At 41.3% G+C, this 15676-nt stretch overlaps 1 protein-coding gene across 1 annotated transcript in view; it reads right to left on the bottom strand.

The window, feature by feature from the left end:
• meis2a (Meis homeobox 2a) overlaps window positions 1–6931 on the bottom strand; it is a gene marked incomplete in the record, with an annotated part of 83547 nt that extends 76616 nt beyond the window's left edge. The window contains 6 exon segments of the mRNA XM_037694931.1: window positions 3115–3264; window positions 3753–3803; window positions 4132–4182; window positions 4336–4477; window positions 5565–5791; window positions 6152–6931. Coding sequence (XP_037550859.1) covers window positions 3115–3264; window positions 3753–3803; window positions 4132–4182; window positions 4336–4477; window positions 5565–5791; window positions 6152–6163 — 633 coding nt within the window.
• Between the last annotated feature and the right edge of the window lie 8745 nt (window positions 6932–15676).

Here is a 15676-nt window from a genome sequence, read left to right as displayed (position 1 = left end):
CATTAAAAAACTATAACAATGAACTGTGCAGACTTATGTGTTTTTTTAATTGAGGAAAAAATGAGTATGCTACGTTGAATAAATAAAGCATAAAGTTAAAGGGAGTATAATTTACTCTGTGTATTAGTACTAGTATCCACATATTTGCAAATGATATGACAGGAAAACTGCTAAAACTAGCCATTTTTTGTTGTGGGTACAGTATAACATCCTATAAAATTCAGTTTAATGTTAGTTTTAATCAAAACTTGAAAGAGCCGCTGCGGAGGGACCAAAGAGCCGCATGCGGCTCCAGAGCCGCAGGTTGCAGACCCCTGAGTTAGAAAATTCTATCACAAAATAAATAAACAGCCAAAATGCAGATATCAGTGTTCTAACCCAAAAGAATCAAAACTTGGTCCGTGGATCAGAAGGCCAGCTCGGTCAGACTGGATGCTACTGACTCTGCACAGGATTAGTGCATTATATGTAGCACAGCAAACACACACCATGGACGAAGATCTAAACAGAAAAGCGTTTGTTTCCTTTTCTCCCCTCGCCTGCCGTGCGCTGTGGAGATAAGCTACACCATAACTATGGGAACAAGTAGAGCTCCCTGAGGAAAGCTCTCCAAAACAAAGCACCGGGGGCCTGTACAGCACGCAGACTTTCTAACTGTAAAAATATTCATTCATTTCAGTCTCTACGATATAATGCACATAAAGGAAGTGGGGAAAGCCTTATGCTAATACTGAAGATTGACTGAAGAAGCGGCACAATGGCAGAAGAACACACAAAGACTAATTCATTAGAACAGATAATACTCAGACACCGTTAATTGTATTTGTCTTCTTAATTGGATGTACCGAAAGAAAAAAAATCAGAAATTGTATTCATTAATTAACCGATGAAAGCATACGGTTGACAAGCTGTTTAAAGCTCTGCATTTTTTTCTTTATCACTATGTTTTGTGTAATCCAGCATCATTTCTTTTCCTCTCTTTTTAAATAGGATGGAGTTGATGTGAGGAGGGGCAACGAGTTGGGAAGACTTGGGTGGGCTCACATGGCTGAGATAGTCACCGCCAGCAAGTAAAGGAAATCAACAGTGTCAGCAAGGCCTCATCCTGTTCTCACTGCACCATAATCCAATCATCTCCACAGACAGTGCTGCATTCAAGTGTAAATAAAACTGTGCTTATTAAGGCTCCAACATCAGGTATGAGGAGGGGAGAGGAGGAGGCAGAAAAAGGAAAGAGACATGCAAGAAAACAAGCTCCACAGGCCCCCTCCTCCTTCTCAGTGAAGAGCCTCATCATCTCCAGAAAAACCAACTTTCTCCAAATGAGATGTAGCCCGGGGCTATATATTAAAAATGCATATCAAAGCAAAGGAAAATGGACGTGAGAGAGTCTAACTAAATAAATTAGCATATCTAACTATCAAGCCGCCTTCCTCTCCTCAATGAGACAAGGACAGAGATGAATAATAAAACAGAGCCCAAGACAAGTGAATAAATAAAATAATTTAAAAATATATAACAAAATTCATCCAGCAGCAAAGTTGAAATGTAGATTTGTGAAATAGCTGAACACTTTCCAATTATGGAAATTATAACAGTCTCATTTCCTGCAAATATAAAGTTCATGAAGTGCACGTGCTCTTGCATTATTTATCTTTACACTAAGATAATTATATTCCCATACAACGATCAACACTCGGTTCACAAAAAAAATTTAAAAAAAAAAGATGAAAAGTTCCACAAAAGTGAAATGGGTCACTCCAAGACAAATAGCCTTCCATGCAGCCTGCTTTGTTTCTTATTTACTTTATTTGGCACGTTTCGTGTTTTAATGATCAAAATATGTGTGACACGTGCAGTCCCTGACAGAGAGCTGGTGTCTGCAGCATCGGAAATTGGCTTGAGCATCAACCATCTGCCACGAAACTAAACAGGCCAGTTTATCTAATCTCTCCAGTATAAACAACAGCATGCATCATTTCTGCACTTATGTTTGGGAGGACCACAGAGTCTGAAAAATAAAATAAAAATCTGTCCAAAACTGAGGGGGGTTCACCTGGAGCTGCGCGCTGCGTGCGTCTCCACTGACTGGGTGCTGCAGCCAGACCCAACAGATGCAGCAGAGACTTTGCACAACACTTAAATCTGTTTTAATTCCTAATAGGCTTGGCCTTGTGTTACACCGTCACTTTGTTACACTCATATTTTATTTGACTCCCGCCAAACTGTTCACACACGTCAAAAGTCCACTCTGCAGAGGAAGAGCCTGCGTTTATTACGCGGGAAATGCGGCCATGTGCACTGCAGAATCGATCTTCCCATTTAAAGCTACTGTACTTCAGGTGCATATAATTGAATTCAGCATTATTGCAGCCTCCGGCCATAAAACGCGCGGGGGCCACGAAAAGAAAGCAAGTGCAGGAGCAAAGAAACCACACGGCAATCAATACGGAACAATTAAACACATTAACATCAACAGCAGCAGGGGGAACGGGGGGGGGGGGGGGCCTCCAGACGGACCATCATATGCCTGCCCTGTGAAGTTGACATTGATGGTAAGCCTTCTGTAAAGTAACCACTTTCTCCACCTCTGCAGCAAAAATCCACAGCTTTACGCACGGAGCCGTATCCATCTCCCCCAGCTCCAAATATAAAAGCTCTTTTATATTTCTTTATATATATTGACCTAAAGCTAAAGCTTACGCTGATTCCTCTGCTTTAACCTGCGTAACAGATAATTGCCTCACTTTCCCCCCCTTTTTTTTTTTCCACGATGCGAGGCAGCGTTTTTACGCACGCACACATCCAAGCCCTCCATACAGGCGCACAAGCATCATGCACACATGACTGCTCCTAATCAAAGGACTCAAACAATAACTCCGTCCATTGGATCACATGTAGCTTTTGACCTCAGAGCATCGATCCGGCAGGTTTTCCTTGCAGAACAGAGCATGCTTTATTTACTGACGGCGCAGCGGGGTCACACACTCCACACAAGCTTTGGACACATCAAACACCCGGATCTTTTCTGAAAATATCTAATCAAGTCACGTGCATTAAAAAAAATATAAGAGCATGTATTTACACTGAGGCAGCAGCAGTTTTTTTACTCACGTGATCTGCGAGGTTAGTCGACGATCCCGAAAGTTCTTCGTGGTCTGACTTCGAGCTGCCATCCCGCTCATCAATAACTAGATCTATTGGCATTTTTCCTTTCAAACAGCTGATGTACCGATGGCAAAAGTTGTCGCAGAGTTCATGCACCTAAAACAGCACAAACATAAAATAAAAATAACTAAATAAACAAATAAAAGAGGAACTATAAGCACATTTTTTCCAGGATGGGGAAACGCATCAGCTAGTCCAAGAATAACTCCAATTAAGGGAGGGGGTGGGGGGTGGGCATTATCGGCGAGCCAGGAAACAATAGTGAAATTGTTGCAGAGCTTATTATTCTCCCGAGACCTGAGCAACAAGTTGGAAAAATAATAAAATTAAACAGCGCGCGGCAGAAAGCTGAGGGAGATAACGAGAAACCAAATCTGCGGATCGATACCAGTGTGGGCCAAAGAGCCTCTGACATATTTTATCAATAGTTTCTTCTTCTGTGTCGATAATTGGCTGAATAAAACATCTTATTGCGTAAAAGTGAAAAACTTTCCTTCCGGTTTCCTCTCGGATGTCTAATAACTGAGTGACGCAGGTCTGATCAGTTCAGCTCACAAGTTCAACAGTTTATTTAATAAACGTACCTTTTCTAATTCCAAGAGGTGAAACCGTAATACTTGTATGGCTTGTATCATCTGAAAGAAAGAGGATACGCGTTTATTTTTAATTATGAGGCAATGGGAATGAATATTTCCTTATGTCTGTTTATAAATTATAATAAGGAAACATGTTTTCTGCTTTAAAATAAAATACATTTTAAAAAATAATAAAATCAGTGACGCTGTTCCACAGATGCGTCAAAGTGAATAATGACGACAAAGACAATAAACTGTGGCACAGCTTGACTTCAGCACGGATCAGAGACCTGCTCTAAACTTTAAATCATATTTAAATCAGCCACGTTTCCTCCGGAGTGTCGGTGGAGAGCTGCTGCACTCTGTTTACAAATCAACAAGAACTTACCAAATTATCCAACTCTGGATTTGATGAAAATAAAGGCTTTTCTGCTCGGACCTAAAACACACCAGACATTTATGTTAGTGTAAAACAAATCGACAGGAATGTGCGTGTGAAGTTTAGAAATGAACACAGCGAGGGTTTGATCATCGTGCGTCATGACGCATGAGAACATTTTATGTATTTTTTATTTTAGGTTTTCAGATTGACCTGTTTGGCAAAAACTGCGATGTCCTCATTAAAGGAGTCTGAGGAGCAGACGTCGCCGCCTGCCACGCCGGGCTCCCTCGGAGTGCACGTCGCCAACTCGCACTTCTCAAAAACCAGCGCGAGCAGAGGGAATAAAGGGTGACTGCAAGAGGAGGAAACACATGAGCGCGAGCAGCTCCACGAGCTAAATGTCCCACCAACCCCAAATATCTTCCCACTCCTCCACTCTCACTTTCCACCTTACATCTTCTCACGGAGCATCGAGCACACACACGCACGCACTGCTCTCAGAGAAATAGATTTATTGGGAAATTTAAGACGACATTAACTTTTAATTTGGATTATTTTTGCTCTGTTTTTGATTAAATGTGGCGGTTTCGGCTTTTAATTAACACAGTGCAAAAATAAAACACCAAAAAGTACAAAAAAAAAAAAAAATTAAGTGATTTATTTTATATTATGCATTAAAATACAAATAATAATAATTGTTGTGTTCAACACAAACTGAGGCACCAAAGACTCATATTTTATTCTAAGGAGGCCTGCAGCTTTAACTTACAGTAAAAAAAAAAGTAAAATATAAATTCCAGGCAACATATTAAGATAATAAAATAATTTTTTTGACATTTAAATTATAGTTTCACAAAATAAAGTCTTCTTATAAAAGTCGCTTTTGGCTTTTTAATCCTCGCGTTTTGATTTGTAGCAGAGAATTAAAAAATGAGGAGAAACTCTTCCTGCCTCGTATAAAGACGGGAAGTGCTCTGTGAGCAAAAAACTGAAGCATTTTTTTTAGTTTGAACACTTTAAAAGTTTATTTTATAGTTTAAGAGCAAGATTTTATAAGTAGATACACTGACACAATGTGTGTTAATATATTTAAAGTACTTTTACAGTGAATAACTAATTAAAGGAGGTTCGTTTCTTTTTGTTTTCAGCCTAGAGCACATTTTATTCTCAAACAGTTTGGGCGACTTGTGCATATTATTTTCCAAGCTCCAGGCTCGTGCCCTTTACTTTGAAGGTGCCTCTGTACAATGAGTGTAAAATGACACAGCAACAAAACTCCCCTGACCAACAATGGAGCTCCAAATGAAACGTGCACGAAACGCTGTTTAAATAGAGCGGATCGAGGAGGAGGAGATGGAGGTCGGGGGCTCCAAACTTGAAGTTGCAATAAAATAAAAAAAAAGGCTGAAAAGTTTAAAAAGTGCATCTTCTTCCCTTACCCGTATATTTGATCTTTATCCCGTTTTAAAACGTCGTTGACAGCGGAGCCCATGCTGGTGGGCATGACGTTCGGGTGCGGAGCGTGCGCTCCGTAGTGCTGGCTCGCGTGCAGCGGCGGTCCGTGGTTCAGGTGGTGGACCTGGGGAAGCGGCCGGGGAGCGTGCGGGTCCCCGTACATGGACGCCGGGACCCCGTCCATCCCGCCATAATGGGCCAGCTCATCGTACTGGGAAGGAAAAGATGAGAAAGACAAGTCAGCGCACTTTCTGTTGCACAAAAAGCGCATTCTGAGTGCTCCAGCTCTTAGATTACCAGAAACATTCTAACTCAAGATGTCTCCTTCTTGCGCACAGAGTTTGGTGGGGAACGAGCCCAGTTTGGAGCCTCGTGTGAAACTGAGACTGGCGTGGAGACGCAGAGGCTGTCACTCCAACTGAGGAGTGTGCGCGCTGCGAGGAAAACTCTCAACTATAGGTGGCTTTGATAGGAATACTTTGTAATATTGCCAAGAACCCCTGGACCAAAAAAAAAAGGGGGGATCTGGGTTTGAACAGGTAATGGAGATTTAAACACCAACAAAACCTACCCGTTGCGCCATCAGCCTGCGCTCCAATAAACTCCCGAATCGGTCCGAATATTTAAAATCCAGTCCGGGCTCAGAAAGTGAGTCAGTGGCACGATTCCTTTTTCAAAACAACTTTGCGAATCGTCCTATTCGCCAGTCTGGTTGCCTTGAAGTCGTAGCATGGGTGAAAGTTTGGCAAAATTTCTTGTTCCTCTTCTTGGAAAAGAAAGACAAAAATAAAAAACAAATGGCCAAAGTGACGCTACAATCGGCCCATCAACAACCTGCATGGAACTAAACTGTCGTGTCTCATGGCTTTTTGCCACTCCAGCTGTCAATCAAAGCCAGAGGTTGTCAAGGTAATGAATGAATGACGGTTGGTGATGATGTTCAGGAGAAGGGCGAATCTTTTTTAGTCCGTTTTCATCCCGCAAGTCCGCGTCTCCTTTAATGCCTCCAGATCGCAATCTTGTTTTATTATCACTGTAAAAAATAGAAGAGGAAAAAAAAAGAAGCGGTGTGGAAATGAACAGAGTGCGATTCGGATCTCTCCTTTCTGTCTTTCCCCCCGTAGGTATTTCGTATCTGGCCAGACTGAGATGAGTGAGTGTCAGCGAGTGTTGGCAGGTTGGCTGCTAGCTTGCTTATAGAAACAGAGTCAGTTCGCGGCGCTGAGCGGTGGGCGAATGAAATGACGGATCCCGGAAGTAGTGGTGGCCATAGCCAGTCCTACAGCAGCTCGGAGAGAAGAGAGAGGAGAGACCAAATCTTGTGATATGCACAGAGCACAGGGACGGCTTCAACTCCACACTGGGGGTAAAAAAAAAAAAACTAAAACAACACAACTCCCACCCAGTTCCCCTTTTTTCTTCTACCCCCTCCTCCTCCTTTCTCCTCTCTCCGCCGACAAGAGTCCTGGAGAAAAAGCAGAAGAGGTTGAATGAGAGCGGATATTTTTCCTGGAGCTGTGTCGACTTGTATAAAAAAAAACACACACACACACACACAACCCCGACTAACGTGAACGCTTTTTAAAAAAGTTCACTTAAAAGCGAAATTACGCAACGTTTACGCACGAAAACGGAACGTCACCAAAGTGTAACACATGGTCAAATATATGAGGTTTCATCCAAGCAAACTATCTAAAGTGCAGCTAAATGCTCTCAGAGATGATATGAATGTTGAGGTTTCATTCAGGACGTTGACTTGTTATCTGTTTGGTGGTTAGAAACCGCGTGCATGCGTAATATCCCCGCGTAATACCTCCTAATCTCGCACCTAATTATTGCTCTGGGCTTTTTTAGCAAATTAAACAGGACGCAGCACCCCTCTAAGCCCACAATGAACTTTTCCAAGAGGAAGAGAGAGGAAAAAAAGCTTTCTGTGTAGAAGGGAAACTAATTTTCTACGTTTCTGTCGTCCAATCACGTCCCTTGATCGGAGCTCGTGCCTTACCTCAGAGTAGTCAATTATCAAAGCTCCCCGAGATCATCAATCATGTGTGGAGATTGAAGTTTAGAGGAGGAGCAACGCTCCGGCCATTGATTCCAGTCAAGCCTTCTGTTTTTTTTTTTAGCCTGGACACTTTGACGCACAAAACAGAAGCAGGCCATCTATCCCCTTTAATATTTAGCTCCATCCGTGCTAATGCGCCATCATGCTCCTATTGATAGGTTCTCACATAAAAACAGCTTCAATGGGAGCTCCATGACATTTTTGTTTTTGATGGTGGAAATTAATTATTCACAGGTTAGGATTAAGGTGGACGCCTGCTCAGGGAGCTGGGCTGTGGCTACCGTTGGAGGGTCAATAAACTGTGCCAACAAACAAAATACTAGTTGCTCTGGGTCGATTGTAGAGCTGGCAGAGGGCTGTTTTTTGTCTCCCTCTCTCTCTCTCTTTAAAGGAAAAATGATTTAATAAATGAAACCGTGACAACAGTTATGTTTGTTGGCATAAAAAGGGGGGAGGAGGGGGGAGTGTGGGACTTGCAGGCTTTGACAAACGGCTGTGTGGACATTTCAACGCGCAATACCCCGGGAAGGAGCTGCAGAGCTGCGCGCAGAGAGAACCAAGACGCACGTCGTCTCCAAGTCTCCCCTGCGCTCTGTAAACAGCCTCTGCTGCTGGACGCGCAGATTCTCATAACCCAAATACTCCGTTCACATTTGTTTGTGCGCAAACCTTTGACTTCTTCTGCTATTTTTACTCTTTTCTTTCATCGTCCTGTTTTGGACCAACCTTGGTGAGTAGCATATTCATATACTTCAGTGCGAGCGCGCTCCTAAAAGTTTTATTTACTGGGATGGACTAATACAAACACTATGAAGGCATAAAATTGTTTCTAAAGTGAGATCAAATATGCGCTTGAATATTATTATTATGTTCTAAAATTCAAACGCTTTTGAAATTTTTATTTTTGTTTTCTTATATTTATTTTAGAAAAATGATGTTTACCCCGAGGGAGAGCTGGAACTGAAAGTAGAAGCTCCACAGACACGTGCTTAAAATTTTCTTAACAACTTCCCAAGACACGTGATTAATTAAAAAAAATATTTATTCTGATGCAGTAATTAACGGAGCCTGGACAAATAAATTCATAATTAAGAGTAATTAATGACAACAATAAAGCATGAGAAAACAGTTAAAATGTTTGAAATTGATGTATTTGTAAAATCATTTAAAAATACAGTTTAATCTTTTAATCTGAAATGAATAATCCGTCACTTAATGCTTAATTAATGCTATTGTTTTCCTCCTAAACACGTCGTGTGCCAACCCCCTTCCCCTCCCAGCTTTAAACATTTTCATTAATTAGACTTTTTTTTCTGCATATTTAAAAATAATAAAATAAAATAAAAATTCTATTATTCTTTTCCCCACTCAGGTGCGCTGTCACGACGCGGGCGCGCACGACGCAAATCAGTAGATGGCATCACCGGGGCGGTAAAATTTCATCTGGTGGTGTCAAATTGAGGTCAGTTTAGGGTTAAAGCGCTCGGTGTTCCGTGTGGGACATGGCCAGCTGCGTTTGGATTCATTAAAACAAGGAGGGAGGGGAGGTGATTGGGGGTGGGTGAGGTGAGGGGGGGGGGGGGGGGGGGTTCCTAGGAAGGATCCATTTCAAGGAAAAACCACTGCTGGGAGAGTCACCAGTGTCCGCATCCTAAAGGTGCACCAGAGCTCCAGCTCTGAACTTCCAACTCCTCTGTTTACTCTTTGCAGGACACCCCCACCCCCCCACCCCAAATACTCACCTCCTCTGTCCCCTCTCCCGCCGGGCTCGGTTGTTCAAACACACACACTCACACACACACACACACACACACACACTAGCCTGTTGCTAAAACAGCATTGTTGATTTAATTCCCTCCAGAAGATGGTGATATCAGACGAGCCTTCAAATCCTCTTAGTGACTCAAACACTCCTGCAGAAACAACAGCAGGAACAAATGAAATCGCCCTAATCTTGTTTGTAACTTTGTTCTTTGTTCTTTTTTTTCTTTTTGGCCCTCTTCAGGGTTTGAGATTATGCAAATGAGCTGAGATTAGAGGAGCGGCGCGGACAATCTGCAACATTTCTTCCACTTTTTAAATCAGCTTTGGAGACAAATTTCAACCATTTCGTGATTTTAAGTTGACGCATCAGAAATATTTTAATTTGTTTTAATTAATGCGTAAAGACAAAGAAGATGAATTAAATTTATTAGCGTCACAAACTGCCTTGGAGTTTTTATTCGCCCGCAGACACATTTTCAAACACTACTTATTTGTTTACAGGCAAATAATTGTTATTTCTTCTTCCAAGTCCCCAGTCCTCTGCATGTGAACTCCCTTTGACCGCCCCGGGACTGAAATGGGACTATAAGGTTTCAGAAAGTGGAGCGAGCAGCTCAAATACTTGTAAAACTTTCGCGAGTAACTGTAAATTCTTCAGCTCCAAAGCCTCATTTTCCCCTCCACCGATTCTCAGAATCTGGTGTCAGAAGGTTTGGGCAAAAGGAGGAGGAGGAGGGAAGAAAGACACGGAGTGAAGGAAGAGGGGAGGCCATCACAGAGCGTCCTCCTCATCCAGGAGGAATGCGCGGCCCGAGGGCGACACCTGGCGGCAGCAGCTGGAAGCGAAGCTGCTGCGCAAAGAGAAGGCCCCCAAATCCACTAAACTAAGCTGAAAACAGTCCCACAACATTCCTCATGAAAACCTAATTACACTTAAAAACACTTAAATATTTTATTTAAACGACGGAAGGTGAAATTAATCTATTTGGTTGATAACATGGGCGGAATAAAGCAAATATAATAAATTAAACTTCCTGTAATTTCGGCATATGTTTCAGATCTTTTAAACAATTTTGCAGATAGATCTATAAAACCTTTTTATTATAGACGCCAATCCTATTTTGTTAAAAATTAGTGGCTCATCTAATATATATATATATATATATATATATATATATATATATATATATTTTTTTTTTTTTTTTAAACTATTTTTATATTTGAAGTCAAAACGTTTTATTCTGTTTTTAAGTAAAAAAAAAAATCCAAATGTTACTTGGTCATTATTTACATTTCTTCAATTTAAAGAAAAACGCAAAGGATGTTATGCATAATCTAAATCACAGCAGTATCGAACAAATTGTTTTAAAAAAAACTGAAAGTTTATCTTTTTTTCTGGGGGGGTCATTGCGTGAAAAAAAATTTCAAAAGAGATTTAAACAAGTCAAGAGAGCATGTCTGGATAAAGCGAAGCCTTAAGAAATTAAGTAATTAAAATTAAAAACATTAAGAATAAACTTATTCAGAATTTAATTTAGTATGACCGATTATAATTAAAAAAAAAAAAAAAAAAATAATAATAATAATTTGAGAGAGAAATCAAGAACATTGTCTTAGTTCAAACATTTATGTTGTGTAATTAGATTAACCCTAGTTTGCCCCTTGCTGAGTGTGCGCGCGCGCAGCTCTGCCGGGCGGTGACACACTTTGAGCAGGTCAGAGCTGAGATTAGAACCCGTCGTTAACGCCTCGGATCCACCAAATGCGGATTTAATGAGCTTGTATTGGCTGTTTGTTCCAGAATACCTGGGGAGCATTAGGAACGCACCGCCTCTTTAATCCAAGCGTTTCCTCCAACACTCCGCTTCAGAGGCAGCCCCATGAATCCTTTCCTTTATTATTATTATTATTATTATTATTAGTTATTCTAGTTGGATCGAACCGGCCTGCATCCGGTCTCAGATGTAATTGAGAGAAGTTTAAGTGGGAAGCCATGAGTTAATAGCATGACCCTCTTGCTGTGCCACTGTCGCTCATCATTTATCAGGCTTAAGGGGCTTAAACAGGCAGCACAGACCCACCTTTTATTACACATCAAACCCTCTCTGCCTTATCTGCATTGGAAGGAACGCGACGCATCGTTGGCTGTTACGCGGATTTGGGAACAGAAACATGGTCCATAAAGTCTCCCTCCTCCGCTGATCACAGGAAATATGTCTGCAGGCGCCGCGGAGACTTTAAGCCCTTATTAAAGGCTCTTCATCCCTCCCACCTCCATGAAACCACTTTAAACACCGTCCTGCTCTTGTCTGTCCGCCACTGACACTTTCCCTGGATAAAATCACACACAGGTCTGGAATAATATCAAAAACCAAGTTTGCATCAAAATAAAATAACCAAACACGTGCGAACGTGTTAAAGGTGAGGACAAATATTCAAATGTTTGTTTGTTTGTTTTTTTAATGGCACACTTTTTCTTAATACAAATTCATAGTGAATCCCCCCCCCCCCACACACACACACACACAAAAAAAGAGGCACTTCTGTTTCCAGGGAAAACTTCAGTTTCCGCCAAAGCAGAGGTCAGTGAACGCAGCTGCGTTCACGTGCAGCCACGCAGTTTGATATTCTGCTCACACAGAGAAGCAGACACGGCTCTCCTGTTCAATAAGCATCAGTGACACAGGCCCAAAACTTCAACACAGCCAGCATTTGTTTATGAGTAAAAACCTAAAAGGACTTTTTTTTTTTTTTACACCTCCTGTTGGTAATCAGAATATTTTAATTTAAAGCTTTAAAATGTTTTACTAACTGTAAATTAATCTCTTTTTAAAAAAAAGGTGCCTCATTCATATAAAGTAAAAAAACAAGAATTTAATCCTGTAATTTCTGCACACAAGCTCATGGTAACAAGTCACTGCTACTAACACACACACACACACACACACACACACACACACCACTGTGATAATCAAATGGCCCAACCAACGAGACACAAATCTATTAATTTGGATTATGAGCACCACGTCCATCTAGTTTCCCTGTGACCTCATGTTTCCTCCCTCCACAGCACGACAGCAGAAAAAGACATGAAAACACAAAACGCTGGTAAACAAATGCACAGAGTTTTTGTTTGTTTTTGTCGCCCAGCTTCTTCTTATGTTTTTTTTTTCTTGCTCCCATTTCCATCCTCCCATACAGCCCAGCTCTCCCCTCCTTTCACTCCCTCCCTCCCCTCTTCTCAGGTTCTGCAGGAGTTCACATGATCAAGCAAGGTACCCAGGTAATTACCTGGCATTGTCAAATAAAGCGACCACTGATTCAAATTAGGAGTGAAATATCAAAGAGCAGCGTTGCCTGTTGCAGCCAGTACTTATCCACACAGGAGACGGAGGCAGATCTGAGAGCTCGGGGACCTGCAGGGAGGCAACAACAACATCAGCTTCTCCTTCGTGGATACATCTCACCAATGAGAGCCTAACACGCGCAGGTTCATGTATTTGTTTGTGTTTCTGCTTATCCATTATTAACTCGTGTTCCCTTTAAAGTGGCTAACTTTTCACAAAAGGGATTCCTGTCTGAGTCAAATGTCAAAGGTGGAAATATATAGATGACTGTGTTTCCAGTCTTCAGGTCCTGGATCAGCAGAAAGAAAATCTGCTCAACGGGATTAGAACTGTTGGGCCAGATTAGCTGCACAACCATCATTTGTAATATTTGTCTTTCATGTTCAGCCTCTTTTGTTCTTTTGTGCCAACTTAATCTAATAAACAGTTTTTACTTTGCATTGCATGAGCAGTAACAAGACCTTTGACACTTTGACACAATAAGTAGAGAATGAAAGAACAATGTCACCACACCTGCACAAAAACCAACAACAGGAAAGAAACATTTTTGATTCCTTCGTGTTGAAACTAGACAAGGTGCGTCCAGGGATTTCACCTCTCCTGTAATTTGACTTGCCACGTCTCAAAGGAAGCTGAATTGGCTGGAGTGAGCAACAACAAATAAAACGCCCGCTCCGCTTTAGTGAGTGCTTTTCATGGTTGGAGGCAAAACAGGCTTTGCTGACAATATTTGAGCGTTTAATGCTATAAACACACACACTTCCCTCCCTCTGGCATATGAACGCTCCCAGGGAAACTTTGCATGTAAATATTCATAGAGAGACGGGGCAGGCTATTAATTATTAAGTGCTGCAAAGAAGTGAAATACTTCAGCTTTAACACATGAATCTTCTTTTTTTTTTTTTTTTTTTTTTTTTGCCAAACCCGAGGAAGAACACTTGGAGAAGAAATGAGCCATATTTCACAAAAATGTTGTTTTTACAGTAAGGCTTCAAAAATACGAGCTCACCGCTGCATTTCAAGAAATAAAGAGGATTAATAATTGAACGGAACATGAGTGATATTTATGAATATGCATATTTAACTTGTGAACCAAGAGGGAAGGTAAGTTAATGATTACCTCACAGTTTCTTTATGAATTCTGAGGAAGTTTGAGCAGTTCCTGCTTAACTTTCCATTAAAACACATTCCTCCAGTTTTTATTCCTCGAACAGCCTCGCAGCAGATGATCACACTCAGACACTAATCTGAGCTCCACACTGCAGACATGCGACAACTAAGGAGAATAAAACTGGGTAAGAAACAACAGCATTTGTTAAAGGGACTTTTTATAAGATTGACACCATGAGCCCTTCATTTATTTAGATACATGAGGCAATATTCACTTCATCTCACTAGGAGGACTCCATTTATTTTGCAGATATGAAAAGAATAGCTTTCCAGTAATGAGCACAACCTCGATACAATCAGGTCTTTGAGAGTTCACGTCCTATTGTGCCTCTGACAGGAATTAAATAGTGATACTCGTGTTGACGTGACTTATAATCTAAAATGACACGATGCTGCATCCTGTGTCACTCTGTTCATTTGTGTCCTGAAATAAAATCACCAGAGTGAAATAGAATTAAGAATTTCTCTTGCTGATATGGACTGTTAAAGCCCTCATTAGACAAAAAATATTATATATATTAGTAAATCCCTTTGTGGAGTATGAAATAAATGCTTTATGATGATCCAATCATCATCAAGTTGTAATAATCTAATCATTTAGCAGGAATGAGCTAATTGTCCAATTTAATTCACCCTGGAAATATATAGGACAAACTAGAGCTCATTTTTATTTCAAGAGGATGCACAAATGGAGCTCGTTGCTTTAGCGACTGTGCTTCTTTCGTGGGTTTAGTTTCTCAATATGTATGAGCTAGATGAAAGCGAGGAGATAGAAGTGGGGCCTGTACACAAAGCGGAACACGTTTAAGATCCTGAAGATGCAAATGCACGGGTTCTTGTTGAACGCTGGTGTTTGCATAACATCAGTTGACACAGAGTACGAGAGCTGCTCTGTGCCACTTGTGTACAGACTACAAAACACACTGTCCTCTGGGATATTTGATTTTAAGAGGCACACTTAGAGCTCGGTGAATTTGAATGCGGGCGATAAAGCAGCTCTTATTTCCAAATTGCAGCAGACTAAATGTGTCTGAAAGGGCATAAATGTAAAGCAGGCGGCATGTTTTTTCTTTCCAGGCGGATCGTTATCACATGTGCATGTCGTGCATCAGGCAACACGCGTTTGTCATGCTGCACTTTTATATTTGTGCCCAGACAAAAGGCTGTCAACACTATGGGTGCTGTTGTGTTTATTATTGCAGAAAGTTCACACAGACAATAATCAAATAGTGAATGAGACCCTCGAGGGAACTAACGCTCATGGTTCCAAGGAGTTGCTGTTGGCTAGCTCATATGAAAACACATTAAGTCTTCAGTGTTGTATGCAGACACATCCTTTAAATAGAATAAATGTGTTTTGTAATTCCAGAAACATTCATTATTTGGCAATTTATATAAAACTGAAACTTGGGAGTGGTGGTGTAGTGGTCAGAGAAGATGGGCCTGTGATCGTAAGATCGCTGGTTCAACTCCTGGTACCGACAACATCAAAATGTGGTTGGGAAAGGTGAAGCACCCACACCTGTCTCCATCCTCATTTGCCCCACTCTGGACCCTTGAGCAAGGCCCTTAACCCCCACCATCTGCTCCGCTGGGTGTCCTAGATGCAGCTCTCTGCTCCACACAGAGAGGCTGTGGTAGCTCAGTGCTCTGTGATTGTGTCAGGAAGAACGTCCGGCGTAAAAATAATCACCAAGTCTTCATGCGACTCAGTTCACTGTGGTGACCTCAGAAGAAGGGAGCAGCCAAA

Source organism: Nematolebias whitei, chromosome 21, assembly GCF_014905685.2.
Source record: "Nematolebias whitei isolate Nwh7 chromosome 21, NemWhi1, whole genome shotgun sequence".
Lineage (NCBI taxonomy): Eukaryota > Metazoa > Chordata > Actinopteri > Cyprinodontiformes > Rivulidae > Nematolebias > Nematolebias whitei.
Note: the sequence above shows the minus strand (reverse complement) of the source record. Positions and strands in the feature narration are given on the sequence as shown.